The sequence below is a fragment of the Pipra filicauda genome, unplaced genomic scaffold, assembly GCF_003945595.2.
Source record: "Pipra filicauda isolate LSUMZ 115617 unplaced genomic scaffold, ASM394559v2 scaffold342_size772408_pilon, whole genome shotgun sequence".
Classification (NCBI taxonomy): Eukaryota; Metazoa; Chordata; class Aves; order Passeriformes; family Pipridae; genus Pipra; species Pipra filicauda.
Window position 1 is genome coordinate 134,762 of NW_024104468.1, and position 25,005 is coordinate 159,766.

General features: G+C 39.5%; 1 protein-coding gene and 1 long non-coding RNA gene across 5 annotated transcripts; one reads left to right on the top strand and one right to left on the bottom strand.

Moving 5' to 3' along the window:
- Nucleotides 1-46: 46 nt before the first annotated feature.
- LOC113992455 (protein ELYS-like) lies at nucleotides 47-22,395 on the bottom strand. Of its 4 annotated transcripts, none has more exons than XM_027729744.2 (27): nucleotides 22,291-22,395; nucleotides 20,967-21,093; nucleotides 19,531-19,784; nucleotides 18,003-18,183; nucleotides 17,027-17,234; nucleotides 16,292-16,408; nucleotides 15,560-15,644; nucleotides 13,786-13,936; nucleotides 11,949-12,081; nucleotides 11,680-11,861; nucleotides 11,154-11,215; nucleotides 10,239-10,367; nucleotides 8,860-8,950; nucleotides 8,684-8,773; nucleotides 8,381-8,521; nucleotides 7,736-7,840; nucleotides 7,180-7,273; nucleotides 6,665-6,788; nucleotides 6,503-6,559; nucleotides 5,193-5,339; nucleotides 4,265-4,452; nucleotides 3,944-4,088; nucleotides 3,716-3,847; nucleotides 2,452-2,599; nucleotides 2,217-2,367; nucleotides 1,538-1,733; nucleotides 47-209 (listed from the first exon to the last, which is right to left on the bottom strand). In XM_027729744.2, the coding sequence occupies exons 2-27, from the start codon at nucleotides 21,085-21,087 to the stop codon at nucleotides 180-182; spliced, it is 3,462 nt and encodes a 1,153-aa protein (XP_027585545.2). In that variant the 5' UTR covers nucleotides 21,088-21,093; nucleotides 22,291-22,395; the 3' UTR covers nucleotides 47-179. The 4 variants fall into 4 exon arrangements, with proteins under 4 accessions (XP_027585545.2, XP_027585541.2, XP_027585543.2 ...); XM_027729740.2 differs by having other exon boundaries at nucleotides 10,233-10,367; XM_027729742.2 differs by lacking the exon at nucleotides 22,291-22,395 and adding an exon at nucleotides 21,201-21,220 and having other exon boundaries at nucleotides 10,233-10,367.
- LOC120323788 lies at nucleotides 22,364-24,497 on the top strand. The gene is made up of 2 exons (XR_005564632.1): nucleotides 22,364-22,645; nucleotides 23,729-24,497. It is a non-coding gene; the product is annotated as an uncharacterized LOC120323788 (long non-coding RNA).
- Nucleotides 24,498-25,005: the final 508 nt, after the last annotated feature.

Genomic DNA, 25,005 nt, shown 5'->3' on the forward strand with positions numbered 1-25,005 from the left:
TCTGAAAATTAGTCTGAGATATATAAAGGTCTATATCTCAGCTGCATCACATTCACCATTTTTATTATCAGGCAAGCCACATAAAAACTGATGCTTTATAGAATCATAGCTGTATTGAAGATTGCCTTATGGATGTAGTTCACCATATAATGGTGGTTTAGGTGCTGCTTCTTAAGCTTTTATGCCTTCACTGCACTGTCTTCAATAACCTAAAGTTAAAAAATGCCTGTTAATACTTTATTCCTTACCAAACAGACAAACTTCACACTGATGAAACTGAAGACAGTGAAAAGCTGCTTTTCCTTTCAGATCACTACCAATTTGAAAGTTAGAAACATACAATGTACTCTCTACTAGAGATGATAGTTCATTCATTTAAGGGGCAGAGATCAGAGCAGTCAGTGTATGCAATTCACAGGCTCCCTTTCTGGTATTTCCATTCAGGACTAACAATGTGCCACTGCCCATGGACAGTGGGCAGTTTTACAACACAAGGTGTGTATGCAACTGGCACTGATCATCACATTGCAGTGCCTTCTGCACTACTCCACACCCACACAGAGTGACCCACTCTGTGTCTGACAGGGTAAAACACAATTATGTCCCCGGAGTTTAAAGTTTTGGTCGTGACAACAAAAAGAGTATTTTTCAAATTAATTTCCTGAAGAAACAAGAATATGGCATCTCCTTGTCTGCAGTGCTATCTCCTATCCCAGTACTTTTTGCAACTTCCACACTGCTCTTCCAAAAGGCACACAACATGTTATTCCGCAGAGCAGCATTTCCAGTTGCTGTGTCCAGCACGGCAACTCAGCAAAGCAACGGCCACAGCTTATTTCTTCACTAATTAATCAGCTGTGCACAACATGAAATGAAGTGACTGCTATAAAAATACCTTCACATCTTCATGTAGAAGTGTTCAGGCCTTCTCAAGTTGGCTCAGAAATGCTTTACAGTATTGAAAGGGTTTAAAAGGAGGAGGAAGAAGCTAGTTCAAGGATATGGGTGATATTTTGTAACAAGAGAAAGGTCACAACGATTTTGTTCAGGTAGGCAAATGCAAAAAGATTAAGTCAGGTTTTATTGCCTTGCATGGTATCAATTTGGTGGCAGTGAATAGAAATGCAGCTTAACACAAACAACTGATAACTAAAATTATTGCAAAACATCATCACTGAATTTGACAGACACTTGGCTGATATTGCTTAGTTGTCATTCACGTAACTGTATTAAGAATCTGAAGCATGCATATGTGGCTTCTAGAAATGCATGTCAAGCTACACAGAGCTACTGAGCACTTAAATACTAAGACGGTTAAGCTACAAATTGCATCTTTTAAATAGCGAACTGTGGATTGAAAAGTCCAAGTTTAATTTACTTTGTTCTATGCAATAAAAATAAGTGTATTTCTCCAAGCTATGGGACAAACTGATGTTAACTGAGAACTAAATTTCCCTCTTCAAGACTGTTCCAAACTTACTGTTTCCAGTATGTTTTTGGTTTGGTTTGGTTGATAGCAGCTTTTTAAAATACAAACCTTAGCCACAAGAGGAGTCTCCAGTAAATTCAGCTTTGATGCTCCTGGAGAATTCTTTTGTGAGCTAGAGCGATGTGTCTTTGATTTCAGTGGGCTGGATACCACAAAAGAAGTAGAAGCTCTGCACAGTGTCTGCCAGCTTTCATCCTGTGCCGCAGAACAGGAAGGAACAGGACGAACCACCAAATCCAGCAATCTGTTAGGACACACAACTTTAACTATGAATGTAAATAAATAAATGAAAAAAATGCTATGTTCATCTGAGATGATACAGAACAAAAACGTTCAATGATCAACAAATGCAGGTGAAGCCTCACTGCTGGGGTGATGTATCAGGGTCACAAACAAGTGACAGACACTTGAGGTGTCAAAGTCTATACACCCAACAGCTTGATGGTAGTTTTTAGTCTCAGCTATCTTAAACTCTGTAAGCACATTTACCGTAGTGTAAATACATGTATTTGCATAAGTAAGATTGTCATACCAAAACAGTTTCTCTAAATATTACTTCCGATTGATTCATAAATGTTATATATTGTATGTGCAAAACAAGTGAAGCAAAGCTTTATTCACATGCACCTTCCCACCAAAACCCTAACATAATTCAAATTTCTCTCTTTCATTCTCTCTTCCCCCAAAAATGTAGCTCAAGACTAAACTTTGTGAAAAGGCTGCTTACCTGTAATATTGTGAGATACCTGTTTTCTGCTCATTTCCCAACCATACTTCTCTAAATTTGGACAATACTTTACCGATGAAAGTTGCTCGTGTGTGCACATTTCCTGCATTAGCCTGTCGTGTTACTGCTGATAATGCCTTTGGCCTTGGGACTGTAAAGCAAGAGGGAAAAAATACCAGCCTTGTGTAATCAAGGTGATGGCTGGTTGTCAATAATTCCCCCCTCTTAAAGTTACCTTCTCTTAAGAGCGATGAAGGCACACGGTAAGGCTTGGTTCTCTCTACAGCCAGCTTCCTTTGAACTGTAGGAAGGATTTTACTATATTGGTCTAGTAGAGAATTTCTGGCAACTGCTCTCTCTCTCAAGCGAGGATCACGATTATTCTGATAAATGAAATGAGTAAAGCAAGAAGTTATTTACAAGAAGTTTATTGCATGGAACTATCTCTGCTCTTCCTAATTAGGGCCTAAATTTGCTCTACAGATACAGTAAAATATGTCCACTGCACAGAACTGCAGCAAGGTCTATCCAGCCGCACACCAGTTTCAACCAATAGTTGAAAAGTGCAAGGAAGATTGAAATAACAGCAGAACCTGCAACTCCCAGTTAAAACTACTCTGGCACTCTATAGAGCTTTATTCTTATATACTTCGTATCACCTGCAATTTTCAAGTGGCTTACAGAACAGCAGGTTTCCCCTGGTTTTTCTGAAATACTAATGTCCAAGACAACTGAAGACACAGGGCAACTGCAAATTATGTTGGACAAAATTATGGGAAAATTAAGTTAGAAAAAGCTGCTTACACAAACCTGGTTGGAACACAGTTTTCACATGCAGGAACTAATATTCCAAGACCACCTTATAAGTTTGATTTTTCAGGAAAACTATGGTTCCAGAAAACAGCAAATGTGTTAGAGATCCCCAACGGAAGTTCACATAACACAAAATTTCATCTTAATATTTTCAGAAACATGAGTAAGACTTTACATCATAAAAATAACATGAAAGTTGTGGAATCACAAAGCTTGCACTTTAGTTAGAGAAAATAATAATACAAAAAACCCAAACCACTAACCAAAGCCCACTGTGCATATTTTACCTGTGGAGCATCTAGACTGCTCTCAGTTCGAAAAATAAAATTGTGTACAAGACACAATATACAACATACATTTCATTCCACAGAAATGAGTGACACAAACACCTTCCATAGTCTAAGCCATACATAGCAAAGGGATCTCAGGAACTGAAGGAACAGATGGGCTGGTAAGAAAAGATACATATTTATTCCTCAGATGCAAACAAACTATTTCAAGTGGAGTCAACCATGGTCTGTAACATTTAATTTACAACTTCACAAAGCAGCTTTGCCATAGTAAAATTATTCCTAGTCTTTCAAAGAATGATACAAGAAATAAAGCAGGCCTTTTACTGAGGACTATCAAAACTGGAGAACCACAACTACAGAGACTTGCACACTCGACAGGACTTCTACCCTTACCATAAGATTAACCTTCATTGACTGATTCAGCTGCAGTGCAGGGATATAGTTGGCACGCTGCAGATGGTGGACTAGAAGGAATTCGTGATTCTGAACACCAGCATTGGTCTGTAAAAACTTCTCCAGACACTCCTGCGAGAAATAACACATTACAAAAACCTATTAGGATTCTGCCTCTTCTCTTGACAAACAGACCATTCAGACTTTTTTTGTCTTCTCCAAACTTACTTTTTCAGTGTCTGTGAACGGCAGCTTCAGTAAATCTTCCATTAGCCCCATCTCCTGACAGATTTCATACATGTGCTTTAACAGCTCTTCTACATTTAATTTAGTGGTATGTTGCTGCAACAGACCCCAAGCCTCCACCATGCACCTGCAGTTAATTTTTGGGAGATGGAAAGGAATGGGAACAGCATAACCAAAAAGATGCCCCAAGGTCATTGTATTCATTCAAAGATTAAAGGAAATGTAGAGGATCACCATTTGTATTATCTGCTCTCGCCCTTTCCCAGGATCTGAATGCCAAAACGGTGGGACAGATTTCCTTACCTATTGGACAACAGTACAGTGAGGAAAAGCCGCACTTCGCTACTGCTTGACATGGATGGCTTCATCATCTGGATGTACCTGAGGGCTCGCCTGTGCTCTCCTTGGCACATGAGGGACTGAATAATTCTCGTGTGTTGCCACGGCACAGTTTTGATTGTAGCTGGGTGGAAGAGCAGGGCCAGTGAATTCTGCACAAGTCAGAGATCACGTTTATCAGACTATATACATGCACACTTGCCACACATACAGGCCACACTTCCTTAAGCAAGGCTGCAGGTGGGTTAAACACACTTAGATGTCTAATGAAATATTTGGTCCGGGACACATCAATAAAAATTCCAGTATTTGCAGAGAAATAATTCAGTTGGCCGTACGGAACAAAGCAAATGTTTTAAAAGGAGGAATTCAGACTTTTCTAAGTTAACAAATCTTTGTGCACAAACATTCCTTTTTACAAATATATTACTAAATAAGAAGTTACTCTACAAATTGATTCTATTGATATGGTGACAGGCAAAGAACAACCTCCAGCATCAGGAAGAACAGGAATTAGGTTGAAAAGTCACGTCTGCAGTCTTCCACCTCAAATCTTGCTGATACCCTCATAGGTTTCACATTTAAAGTACCCAAAACATCTTAGAGAAAATGCTTAACTGCTCTGCTGAAAACCTCCAACAATAGATAGTTTTGAAAATTCAAATATCAAGTGTTATTAAAGTTGACTATTCCTTTGTTTTAAGTAATTTCCTGTCAAAGCAGTTAAAGTAAAATTTCAAATCATAGCTTACTGCTCCACAGTGCAGTGTTACAAAAATGCTTCTAATGTTTCAGTATCTCCTAATATCTAAGCACCAATTTTTCAAAAATAGTTTTATCAATTACAGCTCTGCACTGCAATGTGTATCTAAGTAAACTGTTACATACTTACTTCGTAATCACTGTGATCTAGAAGCCAAAACCCTTGAATAAGTTTAATGAGACCCCAAGGGATAGCAAAGGCATTTAGAAAAGAGTCAATTACACTTTCTGTTTTATTCGGAGAGGTATGCATGATATCCAACAGCAAGTAAATTGTCTGAGAGTGAGTACCCTAATTAAAGCAAATAAATTGGTAAGACCAAAAATTTATCACATTACATTTAGCAAAACAATGAAATGAGAATATAAAAATGGTAGGAAGCAGAACATACTAACATATTAGTCTTGCTATTTTAAGCTATTATAACCTGAAGGTAGCCAGGTCCTAATCACAAATTGCATTCTGAATAAACAGCCAGAAAGAAACACTCCTGGATTTCTGTAAGGCAATCAAAAAAGCCAAATTTGAGCATTTAAATCCTGCTGTTATAAACTTAGGCTCCTGCTTTAGTCAGTGGAGCTAGCAGTCAAACATCCAATAATTAATTATTAATTATTTTGCATACTCTGGAAATGAGGAAAAATAACTATGTAAATTGTGGTGCCCTTAAAATACAACTTAGCACTGAATAATTGAAACTAGATTTAAAATGGTATGTGGATCCTGCATTTGAAGTGTCATTTTCCCCTTCTGACATCGGTTGTTAGGGACATATTCTAATTAAAGACAGTGTGGGAGTACAACAGTATTTAAACTCCTTGCTCTCTAGGCTCCCCTTTTGGTTTACCTGACAAACAACAAAAGCAGGTCTGCATGTTCCAGCAGCTTAAAAATTAGGTTTCTGCCCAATGACTGTTCCCTTCTCCCTCTTTATTATTCTGTGTGCCTGCAACTTTCAACACAACAAAAGCAAGCACAGTTAGCTGGGCTAGAAAATGGATGATTTTGGCAAAATCACGTACTGGAAAACCACTGTTAGAAATCCTTTGGCTCTGAAGCAGCACGTTTTAGTGCACCATTCTAACACACAGTCATTTGCTACAGATATGGGTACTTAAAATTTAAAAACTGGTAAATTTTGAGAAAAACTAAGGGAGGTTTTTAACTTGAACTTTTCTTAGAGAACCTGTTTTCTCATATCAGAAAAGACTTTGCAATAAAACATTAAAAAAAAACCAACCAAGAAATCAGAAAAGATCCAAACTAGAAAGAAATAAAGCAGTGCTTCTGTCTAGGACTTAATTCTATACTAAATATGATCACTCACATTCTGTTTGAAGCATAAATTTAAAAACATTGTTAAACATATAAATGACAAACACATAAGAACAGTTATGTGCCTATTCTGAAGGCTCAATGAGAAAAACTAGAAAGGATACAATTGCATGTTTGTCACTTTCTTCAACACTTTCCAGCAAATAGAGATCCAGCAGTGCCTGAAATGAAAAATTAAAAGGTTTTCTATTGCTCCTGTCTTTCAAAATCGTTGGCTTTGGGGGACTGCTGCTGCTGGTGGTGCTTTCAGTGAACAGAACACTCACATGTAAACTAGCAGGTGGGTATTTCCCAGTTCCTCCTTCATCTCTCTGCCACAACTTCTCAACTTGGTCTCCTAACTGGGAAACCATTCCATCAATCATCAAGCAGTCAGAATCCCATTTTCCTCTGCAACAAAAAGGAGCAAGGATTTGGACAGAATAAACCACTAAGTCCAGCCTCTCAGTGTTAACAGATTTCCACCAGTCAAAACAAAAAACCCCCTTCCTATGAATCAAAGAAAGGAACACATGCACACAGGCATGATTATGGCTTGAAATGCACATGGCAGATATTTCTGTGCTGGAGGAAAGATGGTCTTTAGGTCACAAGAATTAGTAAAGGAGTCTAAAGTAGAAATCCAAGAGAAAAGTTGCAATGACCGTTTATAGGTTTTCTTTGCTGTTGTATTACGTGTAAAACCAAGGAAGCATAGGCAAAGGGTTTTAAGTGGAAAAAAACCCCACTCTCCTACAGTCTAACAGAGGAAGTTTTTCCAGAGCTTTCCTGCAAGTCATACCTTGATAAACGCTCAAGTTTCTGTCGGTGACCAGTATAGTAGCTCTGAATCAAAGGATAATTGTAGAAAGGTCTAGACAAATGCACATGGTCATCTACAGGCAAGAAAGTGAAAGCAAGTTAAAGTAAGACCATTTCTTTAAGTTTTAAGTTTTTCTCAACTAAAACTTCTCATTATAAGACAGAATATCAGACAAGCATCAATAAGCTTTCAACTCTCTAAGAAGCCAATCCTGTTTCTGCCTTTGCAAGGAGAGAACTAAGACAGAATATTTGACTACTACCTCTTGTCCGAAGATCCATTTCAAGTTTACAGCTAATGTGGCATTCAGAGTATGTAGTGTAAGCTCAAGTTCACTATTAAACAAGCAACTATCAAAGGGAATGGTTTTTTGAATGTGACATGTGAACATTCATAAGACAATTAAGGCTGATAATAGAATTTATAGTCTATTTAAATTAAGGGTATTTCAAAGTATATTTTCATCTCAAGCAACAAATACAGGTAATGCTTCTACTGTAAAAACAAGTGTTCCAGTATTACAGTATAGGCTTACCTAGATCCTCAGGAGGGAGACTGGATCGACAGAACCAGATGACCACTTGTGCATACAAAGAAATGAGGCTAGTTACCAGCTGCTTATTTGTCAAGTCTGTAAAACCTGAAAAAAGGGCATGAGATGATAAAACTTGAACTATTAGATACAGTAACAAAGAAGACATCTGTTTTTTATGTAGCAGAGATTTTTACTATAGCAAAGGGATGGTTGTCTTCTCCCCTCAAGATGCCAACAACAATTTCTAATAACAGAAGCTACAGAAATTCATGCAACTTACAAATTACTCACTTCAGCTTCCTTTATATTTTCTAGCCATTCGCACACAGCTATAAATTGCTAGCTAAGAGTCAAGAATATTTTTCAGCATTACCACACATTACCATAAGCTTACACAGCTTATTGCTGAATCAATGTAGCCTCCTCTACCCACTCACATCAACTCCACAACCAGCCGTTCCCCTGAACTCAAAGCACCTTAAATCATAGTCCCAACTTCTCAGATTCAAGCCCCTCCTCCCACCTCAATCCGACTGCCTCCCAACCATCCAAAACAACAAAAGTTCATGTCTCCACAGTTACAACCCAAGCATCCTTCCAGATCTTCATCAAACAGACCGAAGATTTAGCAGCGCTATCACCAACCTTTCTCAGTAAGCTCTCGTGCTTCTGTCAGAAAACAGTTTAAGACTGTGCTAAGGCTGCTCAAGAGCAACTGGCAGTGCTGAAGGGACTGTAATGTCTGGGGGTCAATGAAGTTGCAGGAGCCGTCAAACAGCGGAACACCTTGTCAAGAATAAATATGAAATCATTAGTCTACAGAGCAATTGTAGACTTCCAAAGGACACTTAAAGAACTGGGTGCAGTGTCATATACTGGCAGATCACTGAATAAGATCCTTTAGGAAGAGTTATTTTAGGTTTCAAAAAAGACAACAGGAGTACTCACATATTTGGTCCAGTTCATCTTTTGTACAGATTACTTTGTTCCATGTCCACTCAAGAACAAACCGTAAATTAACAGCAGAACTTGGCTGCTCTTTAAAAAGAGAAAGCAAAAAAGAAATAAATACACAAGGTCAAACTAAAACATACAGAACATAAAAATAATGTCAAGAGCATTACCCTCACAAGTCCAGTGTTTGATGCATCCAGTCAGAAGTTCTAAAGAACCTGTCTGGACAGCAGCTGACAATACTGCTTCCAACTGCTCCTCCTAAACAGAACAGACCAAATGAAATGAGAACCTCACAGACTTCTGATACCTTTTGAACCATCCACAGAAGTGTTTCTTTCCAACTGGATACTCATTCAGACAGCACAAAGTCAACTAGTGCACATGCAACTAATTCCACATTCTTCTTCTTAATTCTAGCCCTGGTTGGACTGCCTGTTGCTCTGAGGAACACAGCAAAATTTTCCTCTGACATTTCAACTTACTGCAGGCTAATTCTAATCTGCATTTCCATGCCTCTGTGTTTTAGTCTCCATTCATTGAGTTCCAATAACTATTTTCAGGAACATCTTGTGCTAATATCCCTCATGCACTTTGTGCACATGTTTGCCATCAGGAACACGTGAAGGGGACAGAACTAATACAACTGTGTCTGCATGGAAACAGTGAAGCTCAGGTCAAGCAGCTTCCAGGACTCACAACATGAAGCAGCTTTGACACCCAAAACATTAAGTCGTAATTTGTTAAAGTGCCAGAAGAGAAGTGAAACATTTCAATTCTAAGGGGCTGTTCAAATACTGCAGTATAACATCATGGCAATCATTGAGAAGGACAATGCACAGGTGTGCACACATCTGAGGAATCAGGTAGCAGCTTATTTCAGGTGGTGTTCAGACACTTCTTTCAGGTAAAATGATCCTGCATACATTTTACTTTTTTCTTTTTATTTTCCTCTATGTTTGTTGTTTTGGTTTTCTTAAATTCAACAACATGTTTGCTTTCTAGATAAATTGTTACATTCAAGGAGATTTCTACACATTAGAAATCTTTTTTTCTGAAAATGGGTTTGAAACAAGGAAACACACCAAATACTACTTACAGTGGCAAACAAAACTCCAAATCAAGCTTCTTGACCCTTATTCTGAAATTTATCTTTCTAGCCTTTAAAAGCAACCCCCACTTGAAAGCATAACAAGTCTCCGACAATATAGTCACAATTCAGCAAAGGTCATCACAAAATTTTTTGCTTTCCCAAGTTATTTCCAAACCAGAATTAATACCAGAACATCTAACGGGAACATAAGAGCCCTCATCAGGCTCGCAAAATAAGTGTTCTATGGGTTGGGTCAGCTTTCAAAGAGGGTTGTTCCCAGTCAAACTCAGTGGTTTGGATCTAACAATACTTTTACTTTTGCTAACTAAAGTCAACAATGCCTTTCAATGCAACTGGCAAAACACATAAAAATCAGACGATCATGTCTTGTAGCCTCGACCATCCCATCAAAAAAGATGGATGTATTTTCCCCTGGATTCCCCAACGTACACTTGCCTGACTCAAACTGGATGGCTGGACATCAACCAGTCTTGGAGACAGCGAGCCACCTACGAGACATCTGCTGTAGCTGTCATGAATGGCTACACTTGTTAGCGGGCCAGATTTCTTCAAAGACTTCAAGGTCTGAAACATAGGTCAAAAACCACTGATTAAGACAGTATTAATACTCAATCACTAAGGTTCTGTCTTAAAAACAGCAGCCAAACTAACAGTTCCAGTTTATAAAAAATATCCTGTAGAGGAAGATATGAAAATATCAGCCATTGCAATGCTGAAGGAAGGATTTTCTAGCTTCTCTGTCACTACACAGGCCCTGCTTTTTCCCTGACCACTGACACAAATTATATTCTGTAGAAAATAAATCTAACACACAACTTTAAATCACACTTTGGAAGATCCCTTCTATGCTTGTTTGTGCAGAAGCTGATTCATGTTGGAATATTTAGTGAGCTGGAACTTAATTTGAAAGGATTTGTCACAAGTTGTGCAGTGGCTCAGAAGTTATAATTTGGCTGATGTGGGGAGAAAAAAATATTAATTTCTTCTTCAACTGTTAAATAATTTTTCCTTTTTTCCATTCTGTCTTTCTTTCTCAAGTTAATCAGGGATCAAAACCTAACTCCAGACTGTGCAGATAGTTTGATTGATGGGCAATGAAGTAACTGCTTTCCCCAACTTCCACAACACTTTTGTTCTTGCTCCAACAGCAATGTTACATTCCTTTCTAGGCATTCAATCCCTACTTGTGCTTCCCTGAATCAGAACTATTTGCATAAAACTGGCAGGACATAACTGCAGTTGTGCATGTGGACAGACAGGATGAACATGGAGTGATCTCCAACCCTCAAGGCAGTACAAACTTACAAAAGGTTAATTTCATTCTCAATATAGATACAGTAAAAAAGTCACCTCTTTCTGGAAGCTGGTGCAAGTCATGTGAACGACTCCTGAGTTCAGCAAGCACGTAACATCTGCAGAAACAATGAGTGTTCAACAGCCTTCAATATTCCCACTGTATGACCTGTTTCTGTTCTTTAAATAGCGAGATCTGGAAAGACATACCCTGAGTGCCTCTTTTCTTCATCAGATTACTTTAAAGCTTCCTTAAAAAATCATTTCTGTCTGTAGAAACTTTATCTGTAGAGCTACCGAGGTGCTGTGCTTTGTACCTCAATCCAAAGTCATTTCATCTTATGACCATCAGCCCTTCACAGGCTATGTTACAAAAGCACCAAAACCCACAACTCAGCAGACTGTCAGATATGTTTCACAATACTGAAGAGCTTGTTAGCACAAGGTAACCAGGTTTGTGAGGGTTTGGGGTTTTCGTTTGTTTTGCTTTTGGCAGGACAAATGAGGAACAAGAAAGATAACCGCTAAGTGGCATTTGACCTCAACTGAAGCTTGTCACTATTCAAAGCAGTGAAATACCTACCAAAGTTATAGGTGCTTGGATTAAAAAACTGCTCAGGTGGTGGATAAGAAGGAGGAACTCCCCGACTTAAACTCCGCTCATGTACCAGAATATCCAAAAGGAGGTTTGGAGAAGTCATGCTTATTACAGCATCCAGTGACCACAATGCAAAATAGGGGCAATCGTGAAGGAATTCTTCTGGTCTTAAAGAAAACAAGTGCATCAGCTAAACACCAACTTTCAAAGGACTTACTTGTGGGGATATTGAAAGCAGTCTAATAAAAACCTACCTCAGTGAGTCTGGCATTTGAGCATGATACCAGCGATTGATGTCAAATACACCCAAATAAGTAGATGGTTTTCCCTGACCATATGTATTCACTTGCCAACTGAAGATTGATACACTGGTGTCAGGAGAGATTACTGTCAAAAACAAGCCATTGTTTCTTATTGTAGAAAATACAAAATATTTGTTGTTTTTAAAACACCACTTTCTATTTTGGTTTAATTCTGTTATTTCACTCGTGAAACCCGACACTTCACTAAGAATGATAAAAATAATTTACAGAATATCGAACATCTCAGTGACAGGTTTCAGTCATACTGTCTCTTTTGCTTGTTCAAATTGTATTTGTTCTAAACCAAATCAAATACATAACTGTTAATTAATTAAGTTTTGCATGCTAGATTAATAGTTTAGGGGGAAAATAGGCTAGGAACACATACATAGCTACTTTTAAAAAGCATACATTTATTTATCTTATACAGTTGTATCACTCAGCTAGCATGAATAATTTCCAGATTTGACTCAATTACAAGTTTAAAGGATAACTCCTCTCCATCATATTCAGAATGAAATAACAGCATTATCACACTAACTAACTAACTAATTATTATAATTAAAAACACAAACAGGAAATTGGAATAAAGATTTTGACATAAAACATTCATAGTCTTCTATTTTGGTTCTCTCAATAAGTGGAATGCTCTGTCTTCCCTGGGGAGAATGCCCTCTCTAGACACAAAACAAAGTATGTGAATATCATTTACCCTAATAGAGTAAGGAACAAAAGCAGACAGTATATTTGGCAAAATGTTTCTCTGTTCTCTGTTGAATTCACAGTTACTATTTAGGGATCCTCACAGACTTTGCTGTGTCTCATTAAGAACTTCTGTGCCATTTCCATTTTGTTAGCTGCTGAAACTGTCTTTGAATTTAGCAATTACTTTCACAATTCAGAAGACAGCTTCACTGCTAGCCTCAACACACATCCAACACAAGCTCATGTGTCCCCCAAACCTAATTTAAGCAGGTTCTCAACAAAATAGAAACCACCAGAAAACTCACAGGTATTTCGCTATGCCTTTTGATTTAATAAAAACGAGACAGAAAAGGATTTTCTTCTTGTTGTTATGTTGGGGGCTTGGGGTTTTTTAGGGGTGTGGGGTGGATAATATTCAGCAAGTTGTCATCCAGGACTGCTTGACCCTTTTTACCAGGCAGATTTACAGACACTCGTCCGCAATCCTGTAGTGTTGCAAGGGGTTCTTGAACCTCATAAAATTGGCCTTGGCCCATCAATCCAGCCTGTCCAGATCCCTCTGCAGAGCCTTCCTACCCTCCAGCAGATCAACACTCCTGTCCAAGGTGGTCCCAAACACCTTGAGGGTGCACTCGATCCCCTCGTCAAAATCATTGATAAAGATATTCCATAGGACTGGCCTCAATACTGAGCCCTGGGAAACACCACTAGTGACCGGCTGCCAACTGGATGCAGCCATAGGCTTGAATGGGGAAAAAAAACCTCAGGTAACATTCCTGAGCAGTAGAGAGAACAATCTTACTGTTCAAAGATGACAGCTGGTTGAATAAACTGACTGACCAGCATTATACAGATGACCCCACTATACATTCCTCTAGCATGTCAGCAAACATAAAATAAAACCTATTTTTCCCTTAAAAAATGATATTCAGAGGAATAAAAAAGTTCCACATAACTTAAGCATCCAATTTCTTTTAAATAAGCCCAACAAGCTTGGCTAGACAGTGGGTACAGAACAGCATTCATTGCTTAGATTCCCAAACCATGCAGTTTAGAATAATGAAACATGAACATCAGAACAAACCTTCATTAACGCTGTCCTCTTTGTCAACATGGTTGCAAAATTTTTCTATGGTCTGAAAGCTGAGGAATTTAGTATTGCTGATCTGCCCTCTCAAGGGAAAAATTCCACCAGTAAGATCTAAACTGTACAGTTTAACACAGTATTTAAAATCCTGGGGGGAAAAAATTGAAGAAGAGAGAAAAGGTCATTTTGAGATAAAAACATACATTATACCTAAATATGAAATAATGCAAATATCTAATATAATATGCAAGTTATACTGTATATTTCCTATGAATAGAAACTACATCTGACATGCAAGAAAATTAAGTGTCAAATCATAATGGGCAAGTCTGGTTGTAAAGAAAAAAAAAAGAGTTACTAGAGAGAGTGGCTAGAGAGAGAGTTACTAGAGAGAGAGTTACTAGAGAGAGAGTTACTAGAGAGAGAGTTACTAGAGAGAGAGTTACTAGAGAGAGAGTTACTAGAGAGAGAGTTACTAGAGAGAGAGTAACTAAGAACCTTTTACAGATTTAACAATCTTCTTTCAAACTTCATAAACTCTTACCAGCTCTTCCTCTAATCTTGTAGGAGACTAATGGGTGAAATATCCCTCAATTCCTTATAAAGAGGACATGGAGTGCACATGGACAATGTGTCTAGGATCACAAATTACTACAGAGTAAGCAACCTCTTTGAGATACACAGAAATGGACATAGAGAAAGGATTCTCTTGAACCTCTGATATCACCATTTTCTAAGAAAACATTAACTGAAATACTGTCTTTCCAAATACAACATTCATTCAAATTGTCTACCATACAACATGTGAATACTGTACTTCTGAGGGTTGAAAGTCCAACATTAACTACACCGCAGCTTTCTCAGGTTACAAACACAATAACAATATTTAATCACTTTGTGTGCTTTTTTTTGAAAAATGAGGAAGGAACTTTCCTATACATAAGGAGAAAGGGACAAAATTTAAACTCATTCAAAAAATTCAAAATGTGTAGTCCCTATAGAGTACTACAGTTGAAGAATCACCTCAGTTTTATTCCATACCTAATGAGAAAATGCAAGACAAGGTATCAAAGTAGGAGGAAAGACTTGCTCTGAATTAAGATTACTTTCCCACCAAAAAGATCTTAGAAAAGTTTCAAGTACACTTCTGAACAGAATTAAACATTGTACAGGTGCCTCTCATAGATGTTGGACATCTGAGACCTCACCTATCTTTTAAATACATCATCTCTGGAACCAGTTCTAAAAGTTTACGGAGACTCTTTGACCAAATCATATCACTATTCATTGAATTTACATATTTTGCTGGCTTTAAGAGTAGACTTCAGGGGCAACCCAACCAAATAATAAACCAGTTATATTTACAGCTACTGAGTTTCAGGATCAATGCTTAAGAGACACTTGTAGCTATGTGTTATTTGAAGTTCAGTTTGGTTACACAAAGCTATTTGAAGTCCTGTCTTCTCTTCCTACATGCCATTCATGTGACATTTAAATTAAAAATAATTTCATTGTAAGAGTTGTTTCCTCTTCAGGAATTGAATGTAGTTTGCAGATGAATCTAGTTGGAATACACAGCTCTGTAGCATAAAATTGTATGACTTGTTTTTGAAAAGTACAGACAAAAGCCATGTCCAAGAAAACTCACCAAAAGACTTTTTCTTTTCTTCAGTTCCTCTCTGAAGTTTCATTGTAAATATTAGCCTGACCAACTCAACTGATACTCAGAGAAAATCGATCTTTTCATGTCTCACACACAGGCATGTCTTACCTCATACATGACTTGTCCAGATGCCAGGCATTTTCTGTCACCAAATGCTAACTGCAACAGATGTAAACTCAGAGCATTCCCTTCACTGAAAAGGGTATAAATTAGGAAATTTGATTACAAAGTTGCTTTACAGTCCTCATTATCATTTTAATACGTTTAGGCTGAAACTTACTCAAGAACATGCTCTTGCTGAAAAGAAAAATGCCACTTCCCAAAACATGATAGTTAATTTAGCCATTAAAACATAAAGAAGAAAATTTTGACACTAACAGCTTCCATACCATTGGAAAGTTCTAATATGTTGTATGGACCTAAAATTTTTGGAAATAGCTCTTAACAGTAAAGTGTTCTCCATCAGAACTGTTTTGAAGTCAAACTTAAGACTGCCACTCTTTGAATAGCTGGGGCTGATTAAATAGCTTGCTGAGGCTGAGAGAGAGAGAGGTATCCTTCTCCCCTTGCCACCAAAGTTTATTCCCTCTCTTGCATGCACTGCACCCTTCCACACTGACTTGATTCCTTAGCCCAGCAGGAAACCATTCATTTGTCTGCTCAACACTGTTTGTTTTCTGCCAGGGGAGCCAAACAGGTTCACAAAGGCTCCAAAGACTGCTGAAGCCGTCACAAGGCAACCAGCAATACTGTCACCTCCCTCCCTTGGGGACAGCTGTATGTGAACAAGTGTTAAAAAAAAAAAACTAAAATCAGTGGCTTATGGTAATTTTTATTCACCTTTGTTGTGTAGACTGAACAGCCCACAAGTAGCAACAATTGCAAAGATCACTCTCAGGCTCTTGAAAAGTAAGAGCACAGACAGGAATCCTTCCTCCTGCAAGCCTAGTGTAGTGCCTACAGGTTTGAAAAAAGAAAAAAATTGATTCATGTACATACTTGCCTTGGAATGGGTTAATCCCCTATTTCCATCAAGACTGAAATGTAGAAAAGGATGTGTTATCAAGCACAGATTACTTATTGATTTTTTCATGTTTCACTTGTTTAATCCTGGATACTTTGAAGAATATTATCACAAAAATCACATTATTCACATACTGAAGCCTTTCAGTGTATGCCCTAATTGCAGTAACTCATTCTGAAAAATACATTCTAAAACCTGTTTCATCAAACTATACGCATTACCAGATTTCACTGAATACTACTGGATAGAACAAACTGACTTACAAAAATCACATCCCTACTGTCTGACATAACTGAAAGCAGCATGCTTTCCACAATTCCTCAATCCACAGACACAATAAGGAGAGCAATCTTAGTCCACTGCAGAGAAGGTGCTCTACTCCACCCATGTAAGACCTAATATTTATTTCAAAAGAGGATTTCTGAACATTCCAAGGTTATACTCAACATTTCAATCACAGAAAAAGATCTCTTGAAGTTAACATACTTTCTGAAGCAAAAAATTGAGACCACTGCACCTCCAACCATGGCCAAGTGGAAAGTAGTACTTACGCCCTCTTCAAAGTTCTCATATTTCCCAGTGACAGGTAGCCATCAGAAAAACCCACAATGAGTTGATTGCTTCTGCTTATGTAGCTCAGGGTTGACACTGCTATTCCTGAAGGACTTCGTAATTGAAAACAGAGATGCCTCCCTTCTCTGGTCACAGCTTCTCTTCTTTGTGGAATTTCAGCAGGAATTCTAGTGACAACTTCTAGATCTACATACATAAAAGCAGGCAATAAATGACCATGTTATGCCATTTCAGTTGCATTTTAGACTCACGTGACAACATGTATAAACTAATTCTACCATCCCAGGCAAAATACCCATTTCTGCAAAATCTTTTTTGCTGTTTCTGTATCTATTCAAAGAACAGAAGAAGTCTGCCATTGGACAGGTACTCTCACTCCTATTTCAAAGCTGGGTACAAGTGTAACTTTTGTAGACAAATTCTTCTTGGACTCTATAAATCAGGAGTATGGGTCTCAGATGAATCTACCTGAAGGGACATCAACACCTGAAGCCAATCTTGAAATAGCCAAAACAGTCTGTGCAATCTGAATACACAATGCACAGTGTTCAATCAATGCAAGACTTTTTCATAAGTCAGATTTATTTCAAAACCTCAAGTCTGCCCCAAGTCCATTAATGAAAACAGAACACTCCCAAGAAATACCTCTGACACAACTCCCTATCAGGCAGGTGCACTGACTCAAATGGTAAAATTCCTATATCCCGCTGGCAAGTATCACAGTGACAAAGGGATCTGGGTAGGAAGAGGCATTTACAACACCAGGAGAAGTTTTAAGCCACTGCCATTTTTGATCAGGATGTCAAACTGCCATCTGCAATCTGTAGGCAGAAATGTCAGTAATGTCAGTAGTGAGCCTGCACTCTGGTATCTTCAGAGTGGGACGCAAGCTGGTTTTTTACAAGACACAAATTTTCCTACTACTAAATTCAAATTTAATAACTGCAGTCTTACCTGATGCTTCTACTTCATTCTGACTGCAAGATAAATCATCCAAACAAAGGTCAACCAGAAGGACACGACCAACATCTGTAGCCACTGCTGCCACTCCAAAAAGCCATCGCAGACTCTGGTGTAGGTGTCGAGTGCTCACACTGGCTCCTCCGTCATTGCTTATGGGTTCTATTGCAGTTACCTTCAGGAAAACTACAAGTTAATATTGGAGCTGTTTGACAAGGTAAACAGCAATCACTCAGAAGTGAAGCAGTATTTAGCACATTAGAAACAAGAAAGTAAATACAGAATCATAAGACTTAAAACCAAAGCATTCGTTCCAATGATATCAAGAAAAAGGAAATTTATAAAAAGAAAGCTCTGTACAAAAATCTCTTTCTGCCTTCTATTTACTACATTTCCTACAGTTATTTAGCTGAACCAATTTCCATTTACAAGGTGCATTCTGTCTTTATAGCTCACCAATTTCCATTTCCTACTTAGAAATAAGTCTAAGAAAGCACACAAAATCAGTTACATGCAAAAAGCTTTATCATATCTAAGTGATTTAAGTAAGACAGACACAGCTAAATCCACTTCTCCCACTGCTCACAGACTGTCAGCACTGTGATACAGTCCAGGCCTTCTTTGCCAAACAGGTAGTGGGATAAATCAGGGCTGCAAGTCAAACGAGGCAGTGGCCAAAGGGCACAGTGGACACACCATTTCTATGGGAATCAAACATTCTTAGAAAGGGTTGAAGGGAGACCCTGGCTTAGCAGAAATTACACTTATCCTCACTTAGACTGAAAATACCCAACAGACAAAGACAAATTTTAAACGCACACCAGCAACTGTTGTGGATGTCCATGAAATCTGTAAAAGCCAACCTCAACCAGCCTGAGGCACAAGTGCTCTCTGCTCCCTGACGTGCCAAGCAGTCTGCACACTCTTCCAGGAAAAGGTGAAGACAGACCTTTCAGCACCCGCAGTACACCCCAGGACAACACTGGCTGTTCTAGCAGAGACACGAGCACACGAAGGCTCCTGCGCTAAAGCTGAACAACAGAAGAACATGGGCTGTTGTTCAGCCTCTTACAAAACACCACACCATGAAAACAGGCAGCTTTACCTCAACAACAAACGTTTACTGGAAAAGAAGTGAGTATCACAAGGTAGCCCATCTTTTTATGCAGATTCTTTTACCCCCAGAAGTGGGGAAAAGTATTGATACCCCTAAGCCCCCTAAAGTTGTCTTCGCTCCTATATCAAGCATGGAAACCAAGAAAATTTGGGAAAATACCATGCGACAGTTCTGAAATATGCAGCCATTATAAACCCACACACAAAAAAAAGGCCAGAAAACATGGTGATCACTGAAGCCTTAGAAGAATAATGACAAAAATGCAGAAAGGGATGTTGAGAAAAAGGCTCTCTTGACTGGGTGCTCTGAAGTGACAATACAGAAAACGTAAGTCCCACAAAGAGACACTCCAGAGCTTTTCCCAAAACAGAATGGTGTAGAAGTTAACAACACAAAAGTACATACCCTGCCTGGAAGAACAACTGCTTTAACCACTCGGGAGATTCCAAGGTCGTACAGACACAGAACACTTCCCTCGGCTTCTTCCAACCCAACCAGGAGCCCAGTTCTCTTCTGCCATGAAAACTCCTTTACCACACGAACAGTGGGAGGCTGCTCATTGACTCCGCTGAAACGATACGCAGAGAGCCGCTCTCCTGTCACAGAGCTCACGACCTCCAGCTGAGGACCACACGCCAGCCACGCCAGGCCACTTCTGCCTGTAAGAGAGAAGAAAGCTGACCAAACAAATCCCAGCCAGAAGGCGGAAACAACGGAAAAGTCACCGTCAAAGAGAGCAAGACCCACTTACCTACTTCTGGACAATTAGTTAAAATCACCCATTGCAATCCTCAGGCAGCACCTCTTACAATTAACAGCCTCAGGATTTTGCATTTCTACTTGTCATTCCTGTGCTCAACAACACTGACTGTCTGGGATAAAGATGACAATATAGCGACCTCCAGGCTTTATGCCCTATTTGGCTTGGGTTTGCTACAAAACACCATCAAATGCATACTGGAACACAAGTTGTAAAGCATACTTCAAATATAACCCATCCAAACCAATTCATTTCCAATTTCTTTATTTTACTTCACACGTGACTACTCTGGGAAGGGGTTTGGACATCAACAGGAAATTCTCTTGAAGTGGGCACTGCATGCAGAAATCTAAACTTCTCCAAGTGCTGATCACAGAAAGAATTTAACACGTGTTGCTTCCCTGAAGAACTTCAAGCTCAAAGGAAGGATTAACTCCAGTACAGCACTTAAGTCAGGTAGGTAAGATTCTACCTGGTCTTAACAGAAGTTCAGACACCCTGAGAGACATCCAGCTTGACTTTCAGGTTGCCTAGAAAGTCAACTACCTAATCTGCTTAGCTGCTTTCAGCAACTCTCACTGGGTCCTCATCTGCATCCTATTAAATACTTTGGAAATATGTGGGCAGTGCTTAACAGAGCTGACCTCTCCCTCTGTCCTTTTACTCAGACTAGAGAAGAAAAAGCAGACTGTTCTGCCTCTGTAACATTGTAGAAGAACTATTTCTGCATGGGATGTTATGACGGAGATAGAGCTTGAGCCTGTACAAAGAAATGTGGCCCAAAATGACACTACTGCTTTTTTCAAAACTGCCTTCTACTCCGTTCAAAACTGAGGAGGACTCATTGACTCATGATGGTCATGGTATATATCACTTTAATAGCACAAAATTGGTGCAGGCTTTTGCAATTTCAATGCTTAACTCTATTAATGGTTTAATATTAGCACTTCTAGTTGTTAAAATATCCTGTTTGTTCTATCAGAACCTGATGCATTTTAACAGAACCAGCCTGATGCTATGACCCTGTGCTTCAGGCAGTAAGAACTTTAAACCAAGACCAAATCTAAAGGAAAATGCTCACCTCCAGAAAACTTCCCACACAGCCCAGAATCTAGGGTGGTCTCAGCTTCCTTAAGTGCCTCAACAGTCACCTCTGGAAACTGCAGCAGACTGCTCGTTACCTGAGCTGTTAGGTCTCGCATTCTTCACTGAAAATGAAGAAAAAAAGGCAAAAATAGTCTCATGTGAGCCATAAATATTTTTGAGAATGGCCCAAGTTTCATCAGTATGCAGTGAAAAATCTCGTATACATCACCTGTAGTTCTTTTTGCTTAAAAAAATTGAACTCAGGACAGTTTTTCTTCTCACAGCTGAGTAAAGGGAGAATCCTTTATTTTTCTGATGCCTATGAGATCACCAACAAAAGGTGACACAGAGGTATGGACAATATCAATAACAGGGAAGAAAACAACACACCAAGTTCAAGTCTACTCACATAAGTTAGCAAGATGTGATTTCAGAAAAATTATGTATTAAAAAACTTCTCAGTAAGAGGTATAATTTTCCATTTGTCCTCTCCCTTGATTTAACACTTTAACATTTGTTGTCAATTGTCTTCTAGTAAATATCACACATCATTCATGTCTTATTTACATTTTGTACTGCTGTTATTTTCAAGCAAAACAGACTTTCATAGGTCATCAATTGCACGTACTTTTCCATGCACTCAGGAAGTAAACATAACATAGCCCTTCAAAACACTGGGATTTTTCTGAGATCCTCATATTCCTTATTCCTTCCCTTCCTTCCTATTGCCTTTCCTTATCATATCTTTGCAGCATTTGACAAAAATTTCTAGGCTTTGTGGAGGCATGCACCAGGACCAGAAGCAATTGTTAAACCTGAAAGACTGACCCCAACCTTTCTATTGGCAGAAGCTCCAGACTTGGAGTCACGCTTTATTAAGGAACACTTAAAACACAGGGAGCACTTTCGTTTAAGCCAGCAATTCTGCTTGCTTCATGCAAAGACCCCGAGACCCCCCAAATCACACTGGATTCCTGTGAGGCTGTGCCCTCCCCATTACACCCATCCCTCGTCCTGCGATCACCACTCTGCACACAGAGAGCACTTCTCGCCTCCTCCATTTGGACGGTTCACAAAGAGCAGATGGGAGGGGAGGGGTGTAGGCCCCTTCAGCGAAGGTGTGCATTGAAAGCCTTATCAATCAAATGATCAGACCTCTTAACTCCCAGAGCAGCAAATCGCACACTCCTTGGCTCTTACACACCACGGCCTCCTGCTGAAGTGCTTCTGCCTGGCTAAACAACCGCCATGTTGTTGCCACGCACACTCATGGTGCCCGCTCAGCCTCGCTGCTTTCACAAACAGTGTATATGTATTACCTGCATAAGGGTACGTGCAATATGAGAGCATAGGCTACATTATGGTGTTCAGATCACAGGAGGGCCCCAGTGCCAGCAGCTGGTGGGACTTGCTGAAAATTATGCAGAAGCAGCAGTTAACAGAACTTACATAACGATGAGTGGAAGGTTGGGAGCTCGGTAACAAGTCAAACCAGCCCAACACAGCTTGTTCAGAAGCATGTTGCACAGCTTACATAACCAGGGCTAACAATTTCATATGTAACACTTCTCCAAGGAATATGTATATCCCTAGTTAATAGATACGTGTATCATCTTGAGCCAGGCATGCCCATCGGGCAGAGTTATTCCCTCGCATGCCCAACTGCATAATAAGGTAACGTCTACTTCTTAATACTACATGGGTTTTAAAGAGTTTTATTCCTGCATTTTGATAACAGGACCACAGGTCATCGTGTGAGTCAGCAACCAAAGTCAGGTCATGGGGGACAGAGGCCCGTCTGTGTCTGCAGTGTCAGCAAGTGGGTGGGGCAGTGAAGGTCTCAGTGCCAGGAGCTGGGCTGGAGAGACCACAGGGATGTGGCACATGTATCCAAGCTGCCAGCAAGGGAAGGGTGGTTGTATTTTCCCCTAGCCATATCACAAGAATCACAGGGTCAACTAGGCTGGAAAAGACCTCTGAAGTCTTACATTGAGTCCATGTAAACTGCTTGCAGACTTCAGGGTGGGCAGCCAGTGAGTAGGAGGAAAAACCAGGAAAAATCTTCCCAGTCTCTGGGAAGATTGTTTCAGGCAGAGGGCAGGGATGCAGCCCAGGGTGGGGGCACAGACAATTGCTGGGCTTGAAGCTGCGCTGAGCTTCTGGGTCTCTGTAAACACAGGTGTGTGTGGGAACCGATAGGCAAGGGAGGGGGATTTTGGGGAATTGCCACAGTGCTGGATGGGAGGAGCCAAAGGCACAGCCCTGTCTCTAAGAACCTATGTAGCCAGACTTGTTGGTGTCATGCACGTGCATGGTGCATGCTTAGCCTTGCTACTGGCCAAACTTGCCAAGAGAAGAAAGCAGCAGCCACATCCATGGGACTTAGACAGAAACACCCCCAAGGTATGGAGTGCATCCGGGCAGGCTCCTGTGACCAGGAAGGAAGATGCCCTGGGTTAGCAGATTTGTAACATCCCATCACTACTTGGGCAGGCACTGACATCAGATGTTAACCTTCACAATAGTAAATTCATTAACTTTAAAAAAAACCACCAAAAACCAAGCTGTTCTGTACCAGCTTAAAGGTTGAGAATTAAAAGTACAAATAAAGATCCAGGACATGATTTTTTTTATTCCCTCTATCCAAGACCTGTCTTAAATAGGAGTAACTCGAGTTCAAATAGGGTTATGCATTTTTATGTTGATAATGCGAGTGAGATGGGAAGGAGTGAGTTTTCACTGTTGTTTTTATCACAGGGACGCACAGTGGATGATGTCAAAGGAAAACAGCAACATGTTCACAAAGTGTATCCTTAAATTATTTCTGAGGGCACAGAGCTGGGGAGGCTAGTTAGGGAAAACAAAGTGCTCTTTCTTGAGGGAAGTAACACAGGAGTAATTCACAAGCAGCCATCAGTCACCAGGGTGGTACTGTTGTAGACAGAAGGCACTACTGCACAGGAGTGAAGCTTTCTGCTTACAGCAGTGCTAGAATCCACTGGACTACAAGCACAGAAATATGGTGATGGAGGAGGAGCACCCAGCAGCTACGAAAACTGTACTAAGACTAAAAAAAGACGACTTCTAGTGCATAAAGAGGTATGGCACAATAAAGCTTCTGTCCTGTACAAACCTGTACAGAAGAAAGCATCAATTTTCTTTACTGAGGTGGTGGAAAGACTTTCTCATGAATACCCTGTGCAAGAGTGAAGTTTGGAAGGATAAAGAATATTAAAGATCAGTGTTTGAACAGTTGTTTTAAAACGGGTTACTAAAACCTGACATTTTTGGTTCTAATGTTAGGGATCAATTGATTACACACTTGACAAATTGTTTTAGGGTTTATCTGTAAATCTAGCTGTAATACACCAACTTCTAATTCAACACTATTTTATAGGATCCACAATGGCTTTACTCTAAGTTGCTCCATATACTCAGTTTCCATTTTTCCCAATTTGAAATTAACTGCGTCTTTTATAGTACAATCTGGAAAATTCTTGGAAATAAATGATGCTTTGTGCTACTCCCACGTGGTACTGCTTGGTCTTTTCCTGATGTCAGGTGACTTTGAAGAGCTCTTTACACACAACAGGCGCTGGGTCACTGCTTGCACCATAACCAATCATCAAATAGCTGTTCTCTGGGCTGGTCTGACTGTACACCAGCAGAGCAGCATTATAACCTGACCAAGTGTTTTCCAGCACTCCATGCCCAAAACCACAAAAGGCCCCTCTCTAAAAAAAACAAAACAAACCACCAAGTGCATCCTCTTCATAGATGTGCAAGCACTGCTGTCCAGTAGGAGTGTCCCCACTAAGAGTTTAAATTACAAATCAAGATTTGCAAACATGCTTGAAAGTAGCACTGAGTTGCAGGATGTCAGAAATGTAGTTAACATCTAGGTAACACTTCAAACCAGTAAACAGGTAAACACCAGACATTTGCATTACATTTACATGAATGTTAATAAGGAGATATTAAAAAACAGTCTACAACAGTATATTAGCTAAAACTGACTTTAGTTGGTTCTTTGA

Coding starts and splice junctions, on each gene's coding strand:
- LOC113992455 (XM_027729740.2), bottom strand. CDS start 21,087: ATGCGAGACCTAACAGCTCAGGTAACGAGCAGTCTGCTGCAGTTTCCA. Junction 11,216..11,679: donor TCCAAGCACCTATAACTTTG/GTAGGTATTTCA, acceptor TTGTTTCTGCAG/ATGTTACGTGCTTGCTGAAC. Junction 4,089..4,264: donor ACTGTACTGTTGTCCAATAG/GTAAGGAAATCT, acceptor AATTAACTGCAG/GTGCATGGTGGAGGCTTGGG.